The 25,945-nt window shown below is 38.5% G+C and overlaps 1 protein-coding gene across 1 annotated transcript; it reads right to left on the bottom strand.

Moving 5' to 3' along the window:
• Positions 1–2,795: 2,795 nt before the first annotated feature.
• On the bottom strand, positions 2,796–21,686 carry LOC133562858 (enhancer of mRNA-decapping protein 3-like). The gene is made up of 7 exons (XM_061916662.1): positions 21,500–21,686; positions 14,398–14,563; positions 14,105–14,322; positions 13,685–14,029; positions 11,716–11,869; positions 9,694–9,911; positions 2,796–6,046 (listed from the first exon to the last, which is right to left on the bottom strand). Exons 2-7 carry the CDS (start codon positions 14,559–14,561, stop codon positions 5,712–5,714), a joined length of 1,434 nt encoding a protein of 477 aa, XP_061772646.1. The 5' UTR covers positions 14,562–14,563; positions 21,500–21,686; the 3' UTR covers positions 2,796–5,711.
• Positions 21,687–25,945: the final 4,259 nt, after the last annotated feature.

Consider the following 25,945-nt stretch of genomic DNA (forward strand, 5'->3'; position numbering starts at 1 on the left):
AGTCAGGGATACAGCCCGTAAGCACACGATTGTATTTCTTTATGAAAAAAAAACACCCCCCTGGTCCGTGGGACACATTTTCAAGTGTTGACTGGTCCGCAGCTACAAAAAGGTTGGGGACCACTGCTTTAGGGTTCATATGTTTGTAAATCTGACTGTGATGAAGTCAGTGCCTCACCAGCCATGAAACTCAGCGCACGTCACTGGGTATTAGTATAGTACTGCCATACTAATGAAACATATTCGGTACCATACCGCCTCCGAAAAGTACCGGTCCGCCACACCCTAAGAATTTTTGTTAAAATAAAGCCAATTATGCAATTTTTTCTGGTGCCGTTTATTCAGAAAACTATCGAAAAGTATCAAAATAATATTGGTATCAGGACAACAGGAGTCACTAGAATATCATGCAAAAGCACAGAATCCAAGCATTGAAAGACTTAGTGTAGTTGGAGACTTCTGCTCATTAGAAAACATGAGTGCACATCATAATTTCCATCTTAAAGATCTAAAATAAAATATTTGGGAATGTCCGGCGGGCCAGATTGAAAAGCTTAAGGGGCCGCATGTGGCCCCCGGACCTTCATTTGCCCAGGTGTGCTTTAGAGAGCTTTAAAAGGTGGAATTAAGGGACTCTCATTGGATCCATTGTTAGCTGACTTTAGCCTGTCTTTCTTTACTAATTAGACTGCATCAAAAAAGAAAAACATTTGTGTGTTTGTCTGATACAGGGATGGTGATGATAGCTACAGTTCCAAAAGAAGCCTAATAATGCTTTAAAATCAACATTTACCTGAATGCAGGTCAAGGTGTTTACTGGCCACAGTACATCTTCATCCAGGCGACACAAGACAAATCCCAATCCTCGAACAAAAAAGAAGAAAAAACCGTCAGTAGAAGCCCAGAATCCCAGGTCGTGACAAGAAAGTGTCTCAGGTGTGCCCAACGTTCACAGTCCAAGTCAAACTCGTTAGTTTGACTTGTATTGGTAAAATAAACAAAAACAAAAAAAAGAAAAGAATAAAATGGAAAGTAAAAAAGACTCGGGAAGGTGGTGAATGCTAGCAGGCTAAAGTCTGTAGGAGACTCGTGAAAGACTAGTTGAGTTCAACAAAGTGTCTTGCGAACGCCACGCCCACAGCAATAGACCCCGCCTTGAGAAGTAATGCGCATGCCCAATAACGGAACCGACATACGTCAGTCAGCCATATTGGAACAGGCAAAACTTCACTCACTCACTCTCTCACTCTCTCTCTCTCACACACACACACACACACACACACACACACACACACACACACACACACACACACACACACACACACACCAAACGCTTAGACTCGGTGGGCACAATAGGTTAAAATGCGTGTGTGTGTGTATGTATATGTATATATATATATATATATATATATATATATATATATATATATATATATATATATATATATATATATATATATATATATAAAGACATGCACCTGGGGATAGGTTGATTGGCAACACTAAATTGGCCCTAGTGTGTGAATGTGAGTGTGAATGTTGTCTGTCTATCTGTGTTGGCCCTGCGATGAGGTGGCGACTTGTCCAGGGTGTACCCTGCCTTCCGCCCGATTGTAGCTGAGATAGGCGCCAGCGCCCCCCGCGACCCCGAAAGGGAATAAGCGGTAGTAAATGGATGGATGGATGGATATACCATCCATCCATTTTCTACCGCTTATTCCCTTTGGCGTCGCTGGTGCCTATCTCAGCTACAATCGGGCGGAAGGCATGTACACCCTGGACAAGCCGCCAGCTCATCACAGGGCGGCATAGCTCGGTTGGTAGAGTGGCCGTGCCAGCAACTTGAGAGTTGCAGGTTCGATTCCCGCTTGTGCCATCCTAGTTACTGCCGTTGTGTCCTTGGGCAAGACACTTTACCCACCTGCTCCCAGTGCCACCCACACTGGTTTAAATGTAACTTAGATATTGGGTTTCACTGTGTAAAGCGCTTTGAGTCACTTGAGAAAAGCGCTATATAAATATAATTCACTAATATATATATCCATCCATTTTCTACCGCTTATTCCCTTTCGGGGTCGCTGGCACCTATCTCAGCTACAATGGGGCGGAAGGCGGGGTACACCCTGGACAAGTCGCCAGCTCATCACAGGGCTATATATATATATATATATATATATACATATATATATGTATACACACACACATAGAAACACACGTGTATATACATATATATATATATGTATACACACACACACATAGAAACACACGTGTGTATATATATATATATATATATATATACACACACACACACGCAGGTAGTGTATATATATATAAGACCCACATACACCCCATTTCAAAAACGGGGGACAGCATGGCAAAGTTGGTAGAGTGGCTGTGCCAGCAATCTGAGGGTTACTGGTTCAATCCCCACCTTCTACCATCCTACTCACGTCCGTTGTGTCCTTGGGCAAGACATTTCACCTTTGCTCCTGGTGGGCTCTGGTGAGCGCCTTGCATGGCAGCTCCCTCCATCAGTGTGTGAATGTGGAAATACTGTCAAAGCACTTTGGGCTCCTTAAAAAGGGGTAGAAAAGCGCTATACAAGTACAACCCATTTACCATTTAGAGATATATATATATATACACACACACACACATATATCTATACCTATAATAGATAAATATAATAAAAAACCTTATTTTATTGAAATACCCCCCAAAATGAACCAGTGTTCAATGTAGACATTCTCCAACCAGATAATTTGCTGTTAATGTTAGAGCACCAGACAAAAAAATAGTTTGACGGACGTTTGATTTTAATGCAAGTTCACAAATGCAGATCAACAGCATTATGTATAAAGATGTTTAGCAATGATGTCATACACATGCTATCCTTGTGAATAGATGCCCAATTCAGTGTGTAGTTAAACAAAAAAGGTAATTAATGTCAATCTGTAGATGAAAAAAAAAACCTTGAATAATACAAGATTTTCTCTAATGACAATCTCTCTTGGAGCACAAATCCCCACTGAAGATGTAACTCAGTGTAAACCAGGGGTCAGCAACCTTTTTGAAACCAAGACCTACTTCTTGGGTACTGATTCATGCGAAGGGCTACCAGTTTGATACACACTTCAATAAATTGACAGAAATAGCCAATTTGCTCAATTTATCTTTAATAAATAAATCTCTATATATATAAAAAAATGGGTATTTCTGTCTGTCATTCCGTCGTACATTTTTTTTCCTTTTACGGAAGTTTTTTTTGTAAAGAATAAATGATGAAAAAAACACTTAATTGAACGGTTTAAAAGACGAGAAAACACGAAAAAAATGAAAATAACATTTTGAAACAGTTTATCTTCAATTTCGACTCTTTAAAATTCAAAATTTACCTGAAAAAAATGGAGAAAAACAAGCTTATTTGAATCTTTTTGAGAAAAATAAAATTCCTTGCCCTTATGTGGGCCTACAGAGGATGTCGTGGTGGTTTGTGCAGCCCTTTGAGACACTAGTGATTTAGGGCTATATAAGTAAACATTGATAGATTGAACATCATTAGTAATTTTTCCTGATTAAGATTATTTTAGAATTTTGATGACATGTTTTAAATAGGTTAAAATCCAATCTGCACTTTGTTAGAATATATAACAAATTGGACCAAGTTATATTTCTAACAAAGACAAATAATTATTTCTTCTAGATTTTCCAGAACGAAAATTTTAAAAGAAATTCAAAAGACTTTGAAATTAGATTTAAATTTGATTCTACAGATTTTCTAGATTTGCCAGAATATTTTTTTTGACTTTTAATCATAATATTTCACAAATATCCTTTGTCGAAAAAACAGAAGCTACAATGAAGAATTAAATTAAAATGTATTTATTATTCTTTACAATAAAAAAAAAAACTTGAACTTTGATTTAAATTGTCGGGAAAGAAGAGGAAGGAATTAAAAAGGTATATGTGTTTAAAAATCCTAAAATCATTTTTAAGGTTGTATTTTTCCTCTAAAATTGTCTTTCTGAAAGTTATAAGAAGCAAAGTAAAAAAATAAATGAATTTATTTAAACAAGTGAAGACCAAGTCTTTAAAATATTTTCTTGCATTTTCAAATTATATTTGAGTTTTGTTTCTCTTAGAATTAAAAATGTCGAGCAAAGCGAGACCAGCTTGCTAGTAAACAAATAAAATTTAAAAAATAGAGGCAGCTCACTGGTAAGTGCTGCTATTTGAGCTATTTTTAGAACAGGCCAGCGGGCGACCTGGCCTTGGTGACCCCTGCTGTAAAACATGTAAACATTACTAGTCAGCTTCACCTCTGACCACCAAACCATTGGTGTTCAATAAAAAATAACCCAATGGGGAAATAGTCCATGACAGCCAAAGGTAATGCCACTCACAAAGAGTCATCATCATTAACACCAAGTGACGTGTATAAGGCAGACTTGTTTCAAAAGATCTAACACAACCCATCACACCTGTGGAATGTTAAATAAACACTTATGACGCAACTACTTGCATTACTTCTCCTGTTACACTTAAGTCCATGTATGGGGAAAAAAAACACCTGTTATTACCTAAATGAAAGTAAAAACAAAATCGTGGAAGTGTTAGTGTTAGCTGAAAATGTATTTAAACAAAGTCAGTCCTGGACAACTAACAACGGCCCCATAAAAGATGGACATAGTTCTATCTAACCTCCAACAATGTTGTTTTAGACTGGACTCCTATTTCACAATATGGACTCTGGCTTCAGAGTGAAATAATCTCTCCCGCCACAGGGAGGCGATGACGTCTCCATTATTGTGTACTAAAGTCTGAAGTTCAAAAATAAAACAACCTTGGTAATTGCTAGAGCAAAAACAATGCAACTCAGATTCTGAACATATGATATTCAATCAAATCAATCCCAATTGGTTATGTAGGAACTTCAAAACAAACCTTTGTGAGATTTAACTATTTAATGACAAACTGCCAGTGTTGGACATGTTGGAATGCATTAAAAAAAAAAAAAAAAAAAAAAAAAAAGTGAATCAACTGGAAAATAAACAGTCACGGCTTTTCAACTTATACTTTCTTCCCCACTTTCTATTTTTCCTTGTCAGGCAGCGCCACAGCGACTCAATGGCACTCTTTTTTTTTTTTTAAATCAGAAGAGAAATAAAAGAAACAAGAGTTTATGCACACTGAAGCCCTTTACAGTCTAACGCACCAACAAAAACTGCTCTTATATGGTCATGTATTTAGAGTTGTAGGATCATTATACACCATTAGCTGCCTTAGTTTTTGTTTTAATGAAAAAACTGTTGTTTGATGGCGTTCATATCACAACATTCAAGTCTGGGATTGTCCTACAATATTGAACACTACGTTATATAAACAAGTCCTTCAGGTTGTACTTATAAATAACCTCTTTATCCAAATACTATGTAGATCGAATACTAGCATTATGTCCATCATTACTGCAGCTTATAACGGTGTTATCAAAGAACAATCCCCTTGTGTGGTGTCCTCTTGCAATATAACGCAAGTAGCAGTGAAGAACTAACGCATTAAACCATGATCCTTTATAAAGTACGAGGGAGAGGTCTCATTCACGTGTTGAAATGTCAGTAACTTACTTTCTGGATCCACTGCCAAACACTTGAAGCTCAAAAAGAATGCTTTGACACAGCCCGGGACGGCAAAATGTTCACTGATCAGTCCAATTATGCTGAGTGCAGAGGGATGACAAATTTGCACCCAAAAGGGGAATGGTAGTTGATTCCCACTTCCTGAAAGACCTGACGGGGGATACCTATGTCACACAGGTAGACACTGCCGGCCCCCTCCCCTAAGGGAAGGGGCAGGCACAGGGAGAGGGACCACTTGGCCTCCACTGCCTGTCCTTGTCCGCTAACAGGAGGATCTAAGCTGAGAACTGGTGCACGGTTCTGGTTAGCCCAATCGGCAGCGGCTCTGTACCAAGGCTGATCCATCAGGAATGTGTTCTCGTGGCAGTCAAGGCAGTCGATGATTAGATCCACCGGCGTGTCCGGCAGCTCTGCAGTCATAAAAGTACATATTGTAAACTACAGATTGGTTTATTGGACATCCAAGCAAATGATTAATCATGGTGGTCATGTGTGTGCACAGGAGTGTTGTCCCCGGTCATGTGTGTGCGCTGGAGTGTGGTCCCCATACCAATATTTTGGTACCGGTACCAAAATTATTTCTGTACTGTTCTAAATAAAAGGGGACCACAAAAAATGGCATTATTGGCTTTATTTTAACAAAAAGTCTTAGGGTACATTAAACATGTTTGTCCAGAAATAAAATAGTGAAGATACTAGACAACTTGTCCTTTAGTAGTAAGTAAACAAACAAAGGCTTCTAATTTAGTCTGCTGACATATGCAGTAACATATTGTGTCATTTATCATTGGATTATTTGGTCAACAATATTAAGGACAAGTGGTAGAAAATGAATGATTAATCTACTATAAAAGTTTGATCATATTACGCCGGCTTATTAGTGATTCGCAGAGCCCAAAAAAAGTCTGCGGGCTATAGAGCGTTTTCTATTGGGGCTCCAGTACTCTGGAATGTTCTAGCAGTAACAGTTCGAGATGCTACCTCAGTAGAAGCATTTAAGTCCCATCTTAAAACTCATTCGTATACTCTAACCTTTAAATACCCACATTTGCGGTCCTCTCCAAGGTTTCTCATAGTCATTCTCGACGTCCCACTGGGTTGTGAGTTTTTCCTTGCCCTTATGTGGGTGCCGATCCGCGGATGTCGTTGTGGCTTGTGCAGCCCTTTGAGACATTTGTGATTTTGGGCTACTAAAATAAACATTGATTGATTAATTAATTGATACCTGTTCATTTGCTGTTAATATCTGATTACTTTTTCTTTCAACATGTTCTATCTACACTTCTGTTAAAATGTAATAATTACTCATTCTTCTCTTCTTTGATACTTGACATTAGTTTTAGAATCGATCCGATACCAAGTCATTACAGGACCATACATTGGTCATGTTCAAAGTCCTCGTGTGTCCAGGGATATATTTCCTGAGTTTATAAACATAATACGGATTTGAAAAACCGAAAGAAGACGACGTAATGCCCAAAAAATATCGACATAATCATACTAGTATCAACTAGATAGTGATGGTTCCCTCTTACACACGTTAGTGGGATGTGTGTTACGGTTATTAGGTTTGTTTTTTTTGGCCTCAGTCTGGATCCCCTCTCAAGGGGGCTAATTTTTTTTTTGTCTCACCCCCCTCATTGTTTACCTGTTTCTCAACTTTTTTGTAAGGGGCGCCGGAAGTTGGCAGACCCGTCAGCGATCCTGTTCTGTCTCCCTGTAATGTTTGATCCTGTTCTGTCTCCCTGTAATGTTTGATCCAGTTCTGTCTCCCTGTATTGTTTGATCCAGTTCTGTCTCCCTGTATTGTTTGATCCAGTTCTGTCTCCCTGTATTGTTTGATCCTGTTCTGTCTCCCTGTAATGTTTAGTCCTGTTCTGTCTCCTTGTAATGTTTGATGCTGTTCTGTCTCCCTGTAATGTTTGATCCTGTTCTGTCTCCCTGTAATGTTTGATCCTGTTCTGTCTCCCTGTAATGTTTGATCCTGTTCTGTCTCCCTGTAATGTTTGATCCAGTTCTGTCTCCCTGTAATGTTTGATCCCGTTCTGTCTCCCTGTAATGTTTGATCCTGTTCTGTCTCCCTGTAATGTTTGATCCTGTTCTGTCTCCCTGTAATTTTTGATCCAGTTCTGTCTCCCTGTATTGTTTGATCCTGTTCTGTCTCCCTGTATTGTTTGATCCTGTTCTGTCTCCCTATAATGTTTGATCCTGTTCGGTCTCCCTGTAATGTTTGATCCTGTTCTGTTTCCCTATAATGTTTGATCCTGTTCTGTCTCCCTGTAATGTTTGATCCTGTTCTGTCTCCCTGTAATGTTTGATCCCGTTCTGTCTTCCTGTAATGTTTGATCCTGTTCTGTCTACCACGAATTGATTAACGTGGACCCCGACTTAAACAAGTTGAAAAACTTATTCGGGTGTTACCATTTAGTGGTCATTTGTATGGAATATGTACTGTACTGTGCAATCTACTAATACAAGTATCAATCAATCAATCAAAAGTCTCCCTGTAATGTTTGATCCTGTTCTGTCTCCCTGTAATGTTTGATCCTGTTCTGTCTCCCTGTAATGTTTGATCCTGTTCTGTCTCCCTGTAATGTTTGATCCTGTTCTGTCTCCCTGTAATGTTTGATCCTGTTCTGTCTCCCTGTAATGTTTGATCCAGTTCTGTCTCCCTGTATTGTTTGATCCCGTTCTGTCTCCCTGTATTGTTTGATCCTGTTCTGTCTCCCTATGTTTGATCCTGTTCTGTCTCCCTGTAATGTTTGATCCTGTTCTGTTTCCCTATAATGTTTGATCCTGTTCTGTCTCCCTGTAATGTTTGATCCTGTTCTGTCTCCCTGTAATGTTTGATCCCGTTCTGTCTTCCTGTAATGTGTGATCCTGTTCTGTCTACCACAAATTGATTAACGTAGACCCCGACTTAAACAAGTTGAAAAACTTATTCGGGTGTTACCATTTAGTGGTCATTTGTATGGAATATGTACTGTACTGTGCAATCTACTAATAAAAGTATCAATCAATCAATCAAAAGTCTCCCTGTAATGTTTGATCCTGTTCTGTCTCCCTGTAATGTTTGATCCTGTTCTGTCTCCCTGTAATGTTTGATCTAAAATGGGATTGTGCTGAAAATTTTTTTTTTTCAGGGATTAATTAAGTATTAATGATTCTGATAAGATACGTTCCTGTACTTGGTATCATTATAGTGGATGTTCGGTGTAGATCCAACAATGGCGTTTGTTTACATTTTGATGCCGGTGAGCTACAGTGTGAAGTGAAGCACGTTTAGCTATTCCTCGTCCTGCAGGGATGATACTTGAAAGAAAATCACTTTGTCACCATGGAGGCGCGCATTAGTGATTTAGAAGTAGCTAAAACACTGTAGACTCAGGCTAAACTTTAGCCTATAGCTAGCTAGCCATGTCTTAAAGGACCTCTTACTGAGGGTGTTTTAGTGTTATAACTTCACCTTTATCTTTACTTTACTTTCTAGGCCAAAAGGCGTCCATTTTCTCTTTCCTGTCTACACACTGTGTCTGCTTGTAAGTAATCCGTGATTGTGCGCTGCCGAACATGCTTCTCTGTTCGTAAACCAGCAATGATACGAAGTGAAGACGACGACGGGTACTTTTGAGAGGCGGTATAGTACAGTTAATGATTCATTAGTATCACGGTACTATACTAGTACCCTCTCAGTGGCCTAGTGGTTAGAGTGTCCGCCCTGAGATGGGTAGGAAGTGAGTACAAACCCCGGCCGAGTCATACCAAAGACTATAAAAATGGGAGCCATTACCTCCCTGCTTGGCACTCAGCATAAAGAGTTGGAATTGGGGGTTAAATCACCATAAATGATTCCCGGGGGGGGCGGCGCCGCTGCTGCTGCCCACTGCTCCCCTCACCTCCCAGGGGGTGATCAAAGGTGATGGGTCGAATGCAGAGAATAATCTCACCACACCAAGTGTGTGTGACTATCATTGGTACTTTAACTTATACCATACAACCTTAGTGCACAGTGACGTAATATTTACAATCAAGTACATATGACTAGCACTCTGCTTACCTTTGATATTTGACACTTGTTTCCCCCCAGTCTTATTGAAGAGTGTGAGCTCGCAGGTGACTGGGTCCACCATTTTGACAAAGTTAGGAAGGAACAGGACGACCTCGACTTCGTGGTTTGCCAGGTGACGACCACAGCTGATGCCCTGAGCGCCCTGAACATGTGGGCCACACAGCAGTGCCACCGTGGGACGCTGGTGTAAATTCTTTGGAGTGAACCTGGAAGAACCGAAAGAGAAATTTAGACAGCTTGTGTCACGTCACAGCCAACTTAACTAAAGAACAGTTTTAAAAACAATCTAAAGCTGTGAACCACACCACGGAATATCTTTGAAATCCTGCCTACATTTGAAGGTCTACAATAGTAGTCGCCAACCTTTTTTCTTCAAGGAGATAATTTTACAAAACAAAAATGGCCGGGAGCTAGGGCTGCAAAGGGGTGGAAAGTTTCCGGAAGTTAAGCTCGGGAAGTTTGTAAATATTGACCATTTTTGAATTATTCAAAGTTGGACAGCGTCCATGGGAATTAATGGGAGTAGATGGGAATTACAATAATTACATATTATTGGGCACTTGTCTATATGCTGCTGCATCTTTGTGCCATTTTTTGACGTAGCTCTTTGCACACTTTTTGCAAATGTACACAGCCTTTCCGCCTCCATTGGTTGGGGTGAAATGTCTCCACACATCAGACGGTGTACGTGGCATTATTTATTTATTCTTGCCAAACACTAATGTAATGCCACACACAGATATAAATAGTCAGCTAAACAACTGGAATAGTCTTAAAGTATTTTACTGATGGACAAATGAATAGAATTAGGCTAAATGAGTAAATGAACACTGAATCAGCATGCTAAACCAAACTATAAGCTACATTCTTGTATTCTAGCAGAACAGAAGGCAGAGTAAACTACACCTTTTGATTTAGTATTTGCTAGTTGAACTTTATAGATCACAAAAAAGGTAAATTCGAATCACTAACATTGTTAGCATAAATGAATGGGATTTTAACATATAGAAAATTAGCATCGCGGATATATTTACCTCAGTAATATCATCAAATACTAGTGTGGCCTCAATAGCCCTGCTGTAGTGTGTAGCATGCTGGGAATTATCTGCACATGTCATGGAGGAATGCACTGTGCAGGGTTGAAATTCTACTGAATTTGGATTCAAATCAGGTTGTTTTAACTAATAATCATGCTGCAAGATCTAGCATGTTGAAAATCAATGTTTATTCCTATTAATTCCAATTAGTTCTTGTTAATTCCCATGGAAAGTTTCCAACTTTGAATATTCCCAGAATTTTGCAACCCTACCGGGAGCTACTCCATTTTTTATCATTTATTTTCTTTGCTTATTTTAACCAAAACAAAAAAGGTAATAGGCTTGTTTTGCAAGAGCATTAACAAAACATTAGTATCGACAACTTATATTTTCAACTAAAATATCCTTTTTTTTTTTTTTTGACCAAAAGAAAGTATTTTGTGTTTTATTTCTATGACTGGCAACATTTAAATTGTACTTTACTTAGGAAGCATATTTCTACTCAACAGTGAGGTCATTGTCTTGATGCTGTTTTCAGGTAATGGGCTATTAAATATGTCCTAATTGAACAGTTATACAAATACAAGGAGTTTAAAGGAGTCATATTATGATATTTCTGTCTATATTTAAATCACTTTCTTGTAGTCTACATAACATGTAATGGTGGTTCTTTGGTCAACATTTTGAATAGGTTATGTTTTACAGACCATCTTCAAACTGCGTTATGACCGTCTCTTCAGGATGACCGTTTTGTCGGCGGTCTTATTTACGTGGCTCGCTTTTGAAAGCGTCTTCTCCCCGTCATCTTTGTTGTAGTAAAATAAAGGCTTAATTTAGAAAACTATCGAAATAATTTTAGTACCGGTACCCAAATATTGGTATCGGGACAACACTAGTACGTATTGTTTGTAACCCTGACAAATCAGTGGTGGGAATGGATCGTGTTCTCCCAGTAAAATAGAAGTTTGCCTACCTGTTTGGCCCACCAAGCAATGTGAGGGCCATCTGACTAGCACACACTCCAGTCATTTCAAGTCGCCGCTCCAACGTGAGGCCATGACGCTCCGCGACTAACAGCAGACGCTTGTGCAGATCGTATGATATACTGGGTACCACAAGTCCAGAGTCTGTTCGGAACAGAAGAAACAACATAAATCAATAACTATTTTATTAGTATTACTAAAATTTCACTTTTCTTATTATCCATATTTTTGACGTTGTTTCTTCCTCTTCTTTGACATTGCACATAAAACAACTTATTTAACTTATTTGATCATCGATATTGTATTATTTTTCATCGCCTTGCTATATTTTTTAAACACAAGAAGTCAACAGACTTTAATGACACAAAGTAAGCAAATGGAATATTGCAGACATTAATAACATGTAAAGTGTAAGAATGTGCCAAACACTATCAATCATATTTGGTGAAAAGTATGTGACCGGCCCCAGTCAATGAATGCCCCTCAAAGCCAATCACATTTGACAGATGCCTCATTTACATTTGGTCACTCGACTGACACTTTGTGGCTAATAAACTTTTTTTTTTTGAGTATCTCAAGTATAATCACTGGAGCACGGAGCTAAACATGTTTCACACAGTAAGAGGAAGCCAGGAGCAGACATGCTAATTGCTAAGCCAGCTTGAAACAGCACAAATAAGTGCATCAAGAAGTCTAGACATTCATTTTAATGTTTACAATTTCTGGATATAATTCCTTACACGCAGGAGGACTTAAAGGGCAAACCCCAAATTATTTAAATGAGTCATAGATAGTAGTTTTTACTTTTGTTTAGGTAGGTCGACAATAGCGATGTAACAATATTAAGGTTTCATGTCAGGGTTACTGTCACCAAAATCATTCCATTTGTCATTATTATCGCTGTATGTTGAATGTGTTCAAAAAGTACTTAAACATACTGAAGTGGTTTGACCGGATCATTTTTTAAATCACTTAAATAAATACGCCAATTGTTAGAAAGCATACTATTCTGCAGATTTTGTGTTTTTCATGCTTCACTGATAAGTGTTCTGGTGAGCGTTGTGGCATCCTACTCCGTTCAGCAGTCTTTGAACGCATCGTAAAAACACCTCTGTGTAATATAATTTTGATTTAAAACGCTAAAACTAACAGTTGAGTTTTGCCGCCGTTATTTCTTAAACCGTTTGTCGTTATATCCATAGTGTACAGTCCTATTGACTTTTATATAGTCATACAAATAATAATTAGTAATAAACGAAATAAAAACTATTTTAAATATTGTGTTGATATTGTTCCATTGTCAACTGCACTTGATGTAAGTACAGAATATTCAAAAATTCATAGTTAATAATAATAGATTTCATTCATAAAAAGCACTTTACATTGAGCAAACAACCTCAAAGTGCTACAGTGTATTAAAAAATAATAATAATAAAAAGATAATAAAAATTAAATTAAAACTAGAACAGCCTAATAGCTATAACTAGTATGCATATATCTATGAAAAGGCTTTTTTTTTTTTTAAAAGAAGGGGTTTTAAGCCTTTTTTAACAGCATCCACAGTCTGTGGTGAGCCTCAGGCGGTCAGGGAGACTGTTCCACCGGCTGGGGACGGGGCAGCAGAAAGCCCGGTCTCCCAAAGTTAAAACATGTGATCGATAACAGCAAATTTCACTCATGGAAGATCAGTATTGGAATCAGCAGTATAGAACCCTGATCGGAACATCCTTAGTAAAATATATGGTGTAAATGAAAGCTCACTAAAATAAACAAACAGGTGGTAGAATTAAATAAGATCTGCTTCTGTTGAAATAACACCATAACGTTTCTTAATGTAACTAAAGTCTGAATACAATAGGAAAGGTAGATATAAGTTTATTACATAATGGTATCTATCTACATACATCAAATATATGTACAGTGCTACAAGTCATTTTTGTCACGGGGAAAAGAACGTACCAGTGCAGTATTCTTTGGCCCCTGGCTGTGGTACAGTGATCTGTCTGTACACTACAGGTTTGCCCTCCAGAATGTTCTCATCGTGGCGGTACCGTGAGGGCGTTTGCTCTTGAGGCGTCCCACGCGATCTCGCTCCGTTGCGACGCTCTGACGTGTCGATCTCTGAAAAAACTGCCGCTTTGTCGAAAAGGGCCAAGTTTCCTTCAAAATCAAAGTCTGTGTCCAGGCCGTCGTCCATCCCGTCGCCAAAACACTCGTCGTCCCTTTGCTTCATCTGACTGCTACCGTTCTTCACTCCGTTCTTCTTTGGGGTGACTTGGTTTGCGCCTCGACTGCTGGATGACCCTGAAAAAGTGAACGCATAAGGCTAATGTTAGTACTTCACAATGACACACTTTACTACTGATTGTCCAAACTTACAGGAGTTGTGTCTTCGTCTAAAGCCCTTGGGGACCTCCAGGTGGCGGTCTCCATAGCTTTTGGCAAAGCTTTGTGGAGAATTCCCCGTATCTACAGTTCGAGGGTCACCTTTTGGAACTGCAACTGGATTACTTTTTGAATTAGTGGACACTGATGAGCTGGCCTGGGCATTTCCATTTCTGATATCCAAGATTTTTAAGTCCTTAATGTCAATGGCACTGTAAGGGAAATGTGGCAAATAGTATCTCATTTAGTCCCGACTAAAACAGTTCAAAGGTGAGGCCAGGCTGTACCTGAATGTAACTTCTGGAACAGGACACTTGACTCCATTGTGGAAAGGTTGTCTGAGGGATATTGTTTGGCAGGACTGGTCCACTGACGACACCTCTCCCTGATAAACTCCCAATGTTGGGCCACAGTTTATTGACACCAAACTACCCAGCCAATCTGCAGCCATGCCTGTCAACATTGAAAATCTATTGTCAGAATTGCACGGAGGACAATGAAACCATGCGTTGGGCAGCACTTTGCTCGGTCAACGTCAAGAAGTCTCCATTTTCATTCTCATGTTTACAAATTCAGGATATAATTCCTTACCCAGTCTAGCTTCATCCTATCTTGCTGATTGTATTGTAACTTATGTCCCGGCAAGAAATCTGCATTCAAAGAACTGCAGCTTATTACTGATTCCCAGGGCCCAAAAAAAGTCTGCCGGCTATAGAGCTTTTCTATTGGGGCTCCAGTACTCTGGAATGTCCTAGCAGTAACAGTTAGAGATGCTACCTCAGTAGAAGCATTTAAGTCTCATCTTAAAACACAATTGTATACTCAAGCCTTTAAATACCGCCCACTTTTAGACCAGTTGATCTGCGTCTCTTTTCTGCTCTGGCTCCCTCTCCTTCGTGGAGGGGGGGGGGGGACAGGTTCGGTGGCCACGGATGTCCAAAGTCAGGACTGGGGGTAGACCGCTCGTCTGTGCATCGGTTGGGGACCACTATGGACTGGACTCTCACACTATTATGTTAGATCCACTATGGACTGGACTCTCACACTATTATGTTAGATCCACTATGGACTGGACTCTCACTATTATGTTAGATCCACTATGGACTGGACTCTCACACTATTATGTTAGATCCACTATGGAATGGACTCTCACACTATTATGTTAGATCCACTATGGACTGGACTCTCACTATTATGTTAGATCCACTATGGACTGGACTTTCACACTATTATGTTAGATCCACTATGGACTGGACTCTCACTATTATGTTAGATCCACTATGGACTGGACTCTCACACTATTATGTTAGATCTACTATGGACTGGACTCTCACTATTATGTTAGATCCACTATGGACTGGACTCTTACACTATTATGTTAGATCCACTATGGACTGGACTCTTACACTATTATGTTAGATCCACTATGGACTGGACTCTTACACTATTATGTTAGATCCACTATGGACTGGACTCTTACACTATTATGTTAGATCCACTATGGACTGGACTCTCACTATTATGTTAGATCCACTATGGACTGGACTCTCACACTATTATGTTAGATCCACTATGGACTGGACTCTCACACTATTATGTTAGATCCACTATGGACTGAACTCTCACACTATTATGTTAGATCCACTATGGACTGGACTCTCACACTATTATGTTGGATCCACTATGGACTGGACTCTCACACTATTATGTTAGATCCACTATGGACTGGACTCTCACTATTATGTTAGATCCACTATGGACTGGACTCTCACACTATTATGTTAGATCTACTATGGACTGGACTCTCACTATTATGTTAGATCCACTATGGACTGGACTCTTACACTATTATGTTAGATCCACTATGGACTGGACTCTTACACTATTATGTTAGATCCACTATGGACTGGACTCTCACTATTATGTTAGATCCACTATGGACTGGACTCTCACTATTATGTTAGATCCACTATGGACTGGACTCTCACTATTATGTTAGATCCACTATGGACTGGACTCTCACTATTATGTTAGATCCACTATGGACTGGACTCTCACTATTATGTTAGATCCACTATGGACTGGACTCTCACACTATTATGTTAGATCCACTATGGACTGGACTCTCACTATTATGTTAGATCCACTATGGACTGGACCCCCACACTATTATGTTAGATCCACTATGGACTGGACTCTCACTATTATGTTAGATCCACTATGGACTGGACTCTCACTATTATGTTAGATCCACTATGGACTGGACTCTCACACTATTATGTTAGATCCACTATGGACTGGACTCTCACTATTATGTTAGATCCACTATGGACTGGACCCCCACACTATTATGTTAGATCCACTATGGACTGGACTCTCACTATTATGTTAGATCCACTATGGACTGGACTCTCACACTATTATGTTAGATCCACTATGGACTGGACTCTCACTATTATGTTAGATCCACTATGGACTGGACTCTCACACTATTATGTTAGATCCACTATGGACTGGACTCTCACTATTATGTTAGATCCACTATGGACTGGACTCTCACACTATTATGTTAGATCCACTATGGACTGTCCATCCATCCATTTTCTACCGCTTATTCCCTTTCGGGGTCGCGGGGGGCGCTGGCGCCTATCTCAGCTACAATCGGGCGGAAGGCGGGGTACACCCTGGACAAGTCGCCACCTCATCGCAGGGCCAACACAGATAGACAGACAACATTCACACTCACATTCACACACTAGGGCCAATTTAGTGTTGCCAATCAACCTATCCCCAGGTGCATGTCTTTGGAGGTGGGAGGAAGCCGGAGTACCCGGAGGGAACCCACGCATTCATGGGGAGAACATGCAAACTCCACACAGAAAGATCCCGAGCCTGGATTTGAACCCAGGACTGCAGGAACTTCGTATTGTGAGGCAGACACACTAACCCCTCTGCCACCGTGAAGACCATGGACTGGACTCTCACACTATTATGTTAGATCCACTATGGACTGGACTCTCACACTATTATGTTAGATCCACTATGGACTGGACTCTCACACTATTATGTTAGATCCACTATGGACTGGACTCTCACTATTATGTTGGATCCACTATGGACTGGACTCTCTCACTATTATATTAGATCCACTATGGACTGGACTCTCTCACTATTATGTTGGATCCACTATGGACTGGACTCTCACACTATTATGTTAGATCCACTATGGACTGGAATCTCACACTATTATGTTAGACCCTCTATGGACTGGAATCTCACACTATTATGTTAGATCCTCTATGGACTGGACTCTTTCACACTATTATGTTAGATCCACTATGGACTGGACTCTCATACTATTATGCTAGAAAGTACGTACCAGAGCAGTATTCTGATGGTAGTTTTTACTTTTGTTTAGGCATCGTCGAAAATAGCAACGTAACAATAATAAGGTTTCACATCAGGGTTACTGTCACCAAGGTCATCACAGTTATTATTATTGCTGTATGTTGAATGTGTTCAAAAAGTACTTAAACACACTTAAGTGGTTTGACCAGATAATTTCTAAATCACTTAAATAAATACACCAACTGCAAGAAAGCATACTATTTTGCAGATTTTGTGTTTCTTATGCTTCACTGGTAAGAGTTCTGGCGAGTGTTGTGGTGTCCTACTCTGTTTAAACGCACCGTAAAAACACCTCTGTGTAATAAAACTTTGATTTAAAACGCGAAAACTAACAGTTGATATTTTTGCCACGGTCATTTCTTAAACAGTTTGTCGTTATATCTCTAGCGTACAGTACAATTGACTTTTATGTAATCATACAATCCTAGAGAGGATGAATGGATGGATGCTTCACTGATAAGAGTTCTGGCGAGCGTTGCGGCGTCCTACTCTGTTCAGCAATATTTGAACGCACCGTAAAAACAACTCTGTAATATCATTTGGATTTAAAACGCTAAAACTAACAGTTGAGTTTTGCTGCGTTTTTTCTTAAACAGTTTGTCATTATATCTCTAGTGTACAGTACTATTGACTTTTATGTAATCATACATCCATCCTTTCATTTTGTACCGCTTTTCCCTTTTCAATTGTATGTACAAACCCAGTTTACAAATGGGTTGGGGATTTGTGTTAGATGTAAATATAAACAGAATACAATGATTTGCAAATCCTTTTCAAGCCATATTCAGTTGAATATGCTACAAAGACAACATATTTCATGTTCAAACTCATAAACATTTTTATAATGCAGATAATCATTAACTTTAGAAGTTGATGCCAGCAACACGTGACAAAGAAGTTGGGGAAGGTGGCAATAAATACTGATAAAGTTGAGGAATGCTCATCAAACACTTATTTGGAACATCCCACAGGTGTGCAGGCTAATTGGGAACAGGTGGGTGCCATGATTGGATATAAAAACAGCTTCCCAAAAAATGCTCAGTCTTTCACAAGAAAGGATGGGGCGAGGTACACCCCTTTGTCCACAACTGCGTGAGCAAATGTCAAACAGTTTAAGAACAACCTTTCTCAAAGTGCAATTGCAAGAAATTTAGGGGTTTCAACATCTGCGCTCCATAATATCATCAAAAGGTTCAGAGAATCTGGAGAAATCACTGCACGTAAGCGGCATGGCCGGAAACCAACATTGAATGACCGTGACCTTCCATCCCTCTGACGGCACTGTATCAAAAACTGACATCAATCTCTAAAAGGATATCACCACATGGGCTCAGGAACACTTCAGAAAACCACTGTCACTAAATACAGTTTGTCGCTACATCTGTAAGTGCAAGATAAAGCTCTACTATGCGAAGTGAAAGCCATATCAACAATATCCAGAAACGCCGCCGGCTTCTCTGGGCCCGAGATCATCTAAGATGGACTGATGCAAAGTGGAAAAGATTTGTGTGGAAATATTCGACATGGTGTCATCCGGACCAAAGGGGAAGCGAACCATCCAGACTGTTATCGACGCAAAGTTCAAAAGCCAGCATGTGTGATGGTATGGGGGTGCATTAGTGCCCAAGGCAGGGGTAACTTACACATCTGTGAAGGCACCAGATTAGATAGTACTTTATTCATTCCGTCTGGAGAGTTCCTTCAGGAAAATTACAATTTTCAGCACAATCCCATTCAAGATCAGACAAACATTACAGGGAGACAGAACAGGATCGCTGACGGGTCTGCCGGCTTCCAGCGCCCCTTACAAAAAAAGATGAAATACAGGTAAACGGGGGGGGGGGGCAACATATGCTGCCATCTAAGCTTCGTCTTTTTCATGGACGCCCCTGCTTATTTCAGCAAGACAATGCCAAGCCACGTGTTACAACAGCGTGGTTTTGTAGTAGTGAAGTGAATTAGTTAATTATATTTATATAGCGCTTTTTCTCTACTGACTCAAAGCGCTTTACATAGTGAAACCCGATATCTAATTTTTACATTTAAACCAGCGGGGGTGGCACTGGGAGCAGGTGGGTAAAGTGTCTTGCCCAAGGACACAACGGCAGTGACTAGGATGGCTGAAGCGGGGATCGAACCTGCAACCCTCAAATAGCTGGCACGGCCGCTCTACCAACCGAGCTATACCACCCGCAGTCTTTTACATAGTAAAAGAGTGCGAGTACTTTCCTGGCCCGCCTACAGTCCGGACCTGTCTCCCATGGAAAATGTGTGGCGCATTATGAAGTGTAAAATAGGACAGCGGAGACCCCGGACTGTTGAACGACTGAAGCTCTACATAAAACAAGAATGGGAAAGAATTCCACTTTCAAAGCTTCAACAATTAGTTTCCTCAGTTCCCAAACGTTTATTGAGTGTTGTTAAAAGAAAAGGTGATGTAACACAGTGGTGAACATGCCCTTTCCCAACTACTTTGGCACGTGTTGCAGCCATGAAATTCTAAGTTATTTGCAAAAAAAAAATTTGTTTATGAGTTTGAACATCAAATATGTTGTCTTTGTAGCATATTCAACTGAATATGGCTTGAAAAGGATTTGCAAATCATTGTATTCTGTTTATATTTACATCTAACACAATTTCCCAACTCATATGGAAACAGGGTTTGTATAGAAGAAAAACTAACTAGTTTAAATATTATGTTGATATTGTTCCATTGTTAACAGCACTTGCCGTGAGTACAGAATATTGCAAAATGGTTCATTAAAACATGAGTAACATATAATGTAACATGTTGAAGGAATGTTAGTAATTAAAACATGAGTAACATATAATGTAACATGTTGAAGGAATGTTAGTAATTAAAACATGAATAACATATAATGTAACATGTTGAAGGAATGTTAGTAATTAAAACATGAGTAACATATAATGTAACATGTTGAAGGAATGTTAGTAATTAAAACATGAGTAACATATAATGCAACATGTTGAAGGAATGTTAGTAATTAAAACATGAGTAACATATAATGTAACATGTTGAAGGAATGTTAGTAATTAAAACATGAATAACATATAATGTAACATGTTGAAGGAATGTTAGTAATTAAAACATGAGTAACATATAATGTAACATGTTGAAGGAATGTTAGTAATTAAAACATGAGTAACATATAATGTAACATGTTGAAGGAATGTTAGTAATTAAAACATGAGTAACATATAATGTAACATGTTGAAGGAATGTTAGTAATTAAAACATGAGTAACATATAATGTAACATGTTGAAAGAATGTTAGTAATTAAAACATGAGTAACATAATGTAACATGTTGAAGGAATTTTACAAATTAAAACATGAGTAACATATAATGTAACATGTTGAAGGAATGTTAGTAATTAAAACATGAGGAACATATAATGTAACATGTTGAAGGAATTTTACTAATTAAAACATGAGGAACATATAATGTAACATGTTGAAGGAATGTTAGTAATTAAAACATGAGTAACATAATGTAACATGTTGAATGAATGTTAGTAATTAAAACATGAGGAACATATAATGTAACATGTTGAAGGAATGTTAGTAATTAAAACATGAGTAACATATAATGTAACATGTTGAAGGAATGTTAGTAATTAAAACATGAGTAACATAATGTAACATGTTGAAGGAATGTTAGTAATTAAAACATGAGTAACATATAATGTAACATGTTGAAGGAATGTTAGTAATTAAAACATGAGTAACATATAATGTAACATGTTGAAGGAATGTTAGTAATTAAAAGATGAGTAACATATAATGTAACATGTTGAAGGAATGTTAGTAATTAAAAGATGAGTAACATATAATGTAACATGTTGAAGGAATGTTACTAAACTCCACATGTTGGCTAAGCCGCTAGCAGCTAATGTTAGCTCCAGCTATCAAGCTGAGTGCGGCGGAGAGTCCGCTATCGTCATGAACTAAACAACATACCTTGTTGGGAGCACCAAGAATTGTATTCTTATCACAAAAACACGGACTTAGGTTCTTAAAGTGTTAGCTTCCTCCGCTACGGCTTGAATGGCGTCTGGGGCGTCACTTCCGCTGTGTTGCCGACTCTTCTTCTTCTCTTGCTTTAATGGCGGCTGGCGAGCAGCCTTCCGGTGCGCAATACCGCCACCTACTGACATGGAGTGTGGACCGAGGTGGAACCATGGGTTTTTGTAGATGCAGCATTGGCTGCTGGGACGCAAGATAATGGGCCGCCATCTTGAAGTGGTGATGAGGAGCCGGTGAGCAGCCTAAACTGACAGTTGACAGGTAGCATCTTTGTTTTCTACCTGTCAACTGTCACTTTGGCATCTTTGTTTTCTGCCTGTCAACTGTCACTTTAGCATCTTTGTTTTCTACCTGTCAACTGTCACTTTAGCATCTTTGTTTTCTACCTGTCAACTGTCAGTTTAGCATCTTTGTTTTCTACCTGTCAACTGTCACTTTAGCATCTTTGTTTTCTACCTGTCAACTGTAACTTTAGCATCTTTGTTTTCTACCTGTCAACTGTCACTTTAGCATCTTTGTTTTCTACCTGTCAACTGCGACTTTAGCATCTTTGTTTTCTACCTGTCAACTGTCAGTTTAGCATCTTTGTTTTCTACCTGTCAACTGTCACTTTAGCATCTTTGTTTTCTACCTGTCAACTGTAACTTTAGAATCTTTGTTTTCTACCTGTCAACTGTCAGTTTAGCATCTTTTTTTTCTACCTGTCAACTGTCACTTTAGCATATTTGTTTTCTACCTGTCAACTGTCACTTTAGCATCTTTGTTTTCTACCTGTCAACTGTCAGTTTAGCATCTTTGTTTTCTACCTGTCAACTGTCAGTTTAGCATCTTTGTTTTCTACCTGTCAACTGTCACTTTAGCATTTTTGTTTTCTACCTGTCAACTGTCAGTTTAGCATCTTTGTTTTCTACCTGTCAACTGTCAGTTTAGCATCTTTGTTTTCTACCTGTCAACTGTCAATTTAGCATCTTTGTTTTCTACCTGTCAATTGTCAGTTTAGCATCTTTGTTTTCTACCTGTCAACTGTCAGTTTAGCATCTTTGTTTTCTACCTGTCAACTGTCACTTTAGCATCTTTGTTTTCTACCTGTCAACTGTCAGTTTAGCATCTTTGTTTTCTACCTGTCAACTGTCAGTTTAGCATCTTTGTTGTCTACCTGTCAACCGTCGGTTTAGCATCTTTGTTTTCTACCAGTCAACTGTCACTTTAGCATCTGTTTTCCACCTGTCAACTGTCACTTTAGCATCTTTGTTTTTTACCCGTCAACTGTCAGTTTAGCATCTTTTTTTTTTACCCGTCAACTGTCACTTTAGCATCTTTGTTTTCTACCTGTCAACTGTCAGTTTAGCATCTTTGTTTTCTACCTGTCAACTGTCACTTTAGCATCTTTGTTTTCTACCTGTCAACTGTCAGTTTAGCATCTTTGTTTTCTACCTGTCAACTGCCAGTTTAGCATCTTTGTTTTCTACCTGTTAACTGTCAGTTTAGCATCTTTGTTTACTACCTATCAACTGTCACTTTAGCATCTTTGTTTTCTACCTGTCAACTGTCACTTTAGCATCTTTGTTTTCTACCTGTCAACTGTCAGTTTAGTATCTTTTTCTACCTGTCAACTGTCAGTTTAGCATCTTTGTTTTCTACCTGTCAACTGTCAGTTTAGCATCTTTGTTTTCTACCTGTCAACTGTCAGTTTAGCATCTTTGTTTACTACCTGTCAACTGTCACTTTAGCATCTTTGTTTTCTACCTGTCAACTGTCACTTTAGCATCTTTGTTTTCTACCTGTCAACTGTCAGTTTAGTATCTTTTTCTACCTGTCGACTGTCAGTTTAGCATCTTTGTTTTCTACCTGTCAACTGTCAGTTTAGCATCTTTGTTTACTACCTGTCAACTGTCACTTTAGCATCTTTGTTTACTACCTGTCAACTGTCACTTTAGCATCTTTGTTTACTATTTTTTTTTCAAATTGTCACACTTTTATTATTATTATTTAGCTTTTTAAAAAAAACTTTTTATTCGACCCCTTTTAGCATATTGCTTTCGCACTATCTTGTTTAGCTCATTCGTTGTTTATGTTCGTGGTTTGTTTCTGTTTTGTGTTTTTGCTCAATGCTTTTGAACTTGTAAAACACTTTGGTTCAATTTAAAAATGGTTGTAAACGTGCTATATGAATAAAGTTGCCTTGCCTTGTCCTTATTCAGTGTGTGTAATAGTGAAGTGTATTGGAAGTGCTTCAGGTTGTTTACATGTTGTCAATGTTTGCTGTTTGTGGGTTCAAGTCTGCAATTTAAAAACATGTAATACATTAAAACCTCCCTAGATGGCGCCACCGCCCCAATGGCATCATGCATTGCGATGGATGCTGTCGGAGAGACTTTAAAGTCGTGGGAAAGATTAAAAAAATAGTTAAAAAATGCTGAATACGATTAAAACTAACAATGAAGTTTAATTAATTATTTATTATGAAATCAAAAAATATTTGTTCTGCCTCGGCTGCCCTTTAAAACTGACTTTGAAACAACGTTGCAAAATAGTTGTATTTGTAAATTGTTGCTGTTGGTTGGAAAATGACCACAATCCAATGGTCACAACCTGATGTTGAATAAACCTTGTCTCAGCGTTGTATTTGTGTTAGTGTTGTCCAAATACCAATATTCCATACTTTTCGGTACTTTTCTAACTAGGGGACAGAGGTGGGTAGAGTAGCCAAAAATTGTACTCAAGTAAGAGTACTGTTACTTTAGAGATGTATTACTCAAGTAAAAGTAAGGAGTAGTCACCCAAATATTGACTTGAGTAAAAGTAAAAAGTATGTTGTGAAAAAACTACTCAAGTACTGAGTAACTGATGAGTAACATATTTGTTTAATGATTACGGCAACAAATAATGCACAAAAACATAAAAATAGCAATGAGCAAATTCAGAGCCAGGAATATCTCTTAAGCAACTAAAAAAATAATATATATTAAATAATAATACATTAAAATAAAAACAATAAAAAAAGGCACATTGAGCCACAATAACTTAACAGCATCATAGGCTCAGTAGGCATTGATTGATTGATTGAAACTTGTATTATTAGATTGCACAGTACAGTACATATTCCACACAACTGACCACTAAATGGTAACACCCCAATAAAATGTTTAAAGTTAATCAATTACTTAATAAATGACCAAGTCGAGGTAATCTACCTCATATATACATACACACACATATCATATATATATATACATACATATATTTATATATACAGTATACAATTTATATTATTTTGCCGTTTTTGTTGACATGTTAAAGGTGTTTTAATGAATATAAATGCATGTTTAACACATATAGATTCCTATCTTTCATGAAGACAAGAATATAAGTTGGTGTATTACCTGATTCTGATGACTTGCATTGATTGGAATCAGACAGTAGTGCTGATAACGTCCACGTTTTCAAATGGAGGAGAAAAAAAGTTGTCCTTTCCCGTCTAATACCACATGAAAGTCGTTGGTTTTTGGCATCTTATTTGTCCAGCTTCCATATTCGTTTTTATACACTTTACAAGAAATACATTGGCGGCAAACTCCTTATCTTGCTAGCTTGTTTGCTCTGGCTTTGGGAGACTCTTATTTTGTTAGCGCAGGCGCGATGGAGCGGCGCTTTTATTGTGAAGACAGGAACTGTGGGATCAGTCTTTAGGCTTTTGACGGGAAGTACGGTTGAAATAAAACGTGTATTTTTTCCTTTACACTTTTGATTGATTGATTGAAACTTTTATTAGTAGATTGCACAGTACAGTACATATTCTGTACAATTGACCACTAAATGGTAACACCCCAATACGTTTTTCAACTTGTTTAAGTCGGGTCATGTGACCGCCTGGCTCTGTTTGATTGGTCCAACGTCACCAGTGACTGCATGTGATTGGTGAAACGCAGGCATGTGTAGATCCTACTTTGAAAAAACAAAACAAACATTAATAGATCGATTAAAAAAAGTAGTGAGTAGTGAGCTGAATGTAGATAAATGGAGCGGAGTAAAAGTAGCGTTTCTTCTCTATAAATATACTCAAGGAAAAGTAAAAGTATATTGCATAAAAACTACTCTTAGAAGTAGAATTTATCCCAAAAGTTACTCAAGTAGATGTAACGGGGTAAATGTAGCGCGTTACTACCCACCTCTGCTAGGGGACAACAAAAAATGACCTTATTGGCTCTATTTTAACAACAAATCTTAGTGTACATTAAACATATGTTTCTTAATGCAAGTTTAGCATTAAATACAATGTTGAACATACAAGACAACTTGTCTTTTAGTAGTAAGTAAACAAACAGAGGCTCCTAATTAGACTGACCATACGTCCTCTTTTCCCCGCACAGGACTGTCTGG

This window comes from Nerophis ophidion, linkage group LG12, assembly GCF_033978795.1.
Source record: "Nerophis ophidion isolate RoL-2023_Sa linkage group LG12, RoL_Noph_v1.0, whole genome shotgun sequence".
In the NCBI taxonomy this organism is placed as follows: Eukaryota; Metazoa; Chordata; class Actinopteri; order Syngnathiformes; family Syngnathidae; genus Nerophis; species Nerophis ophidion.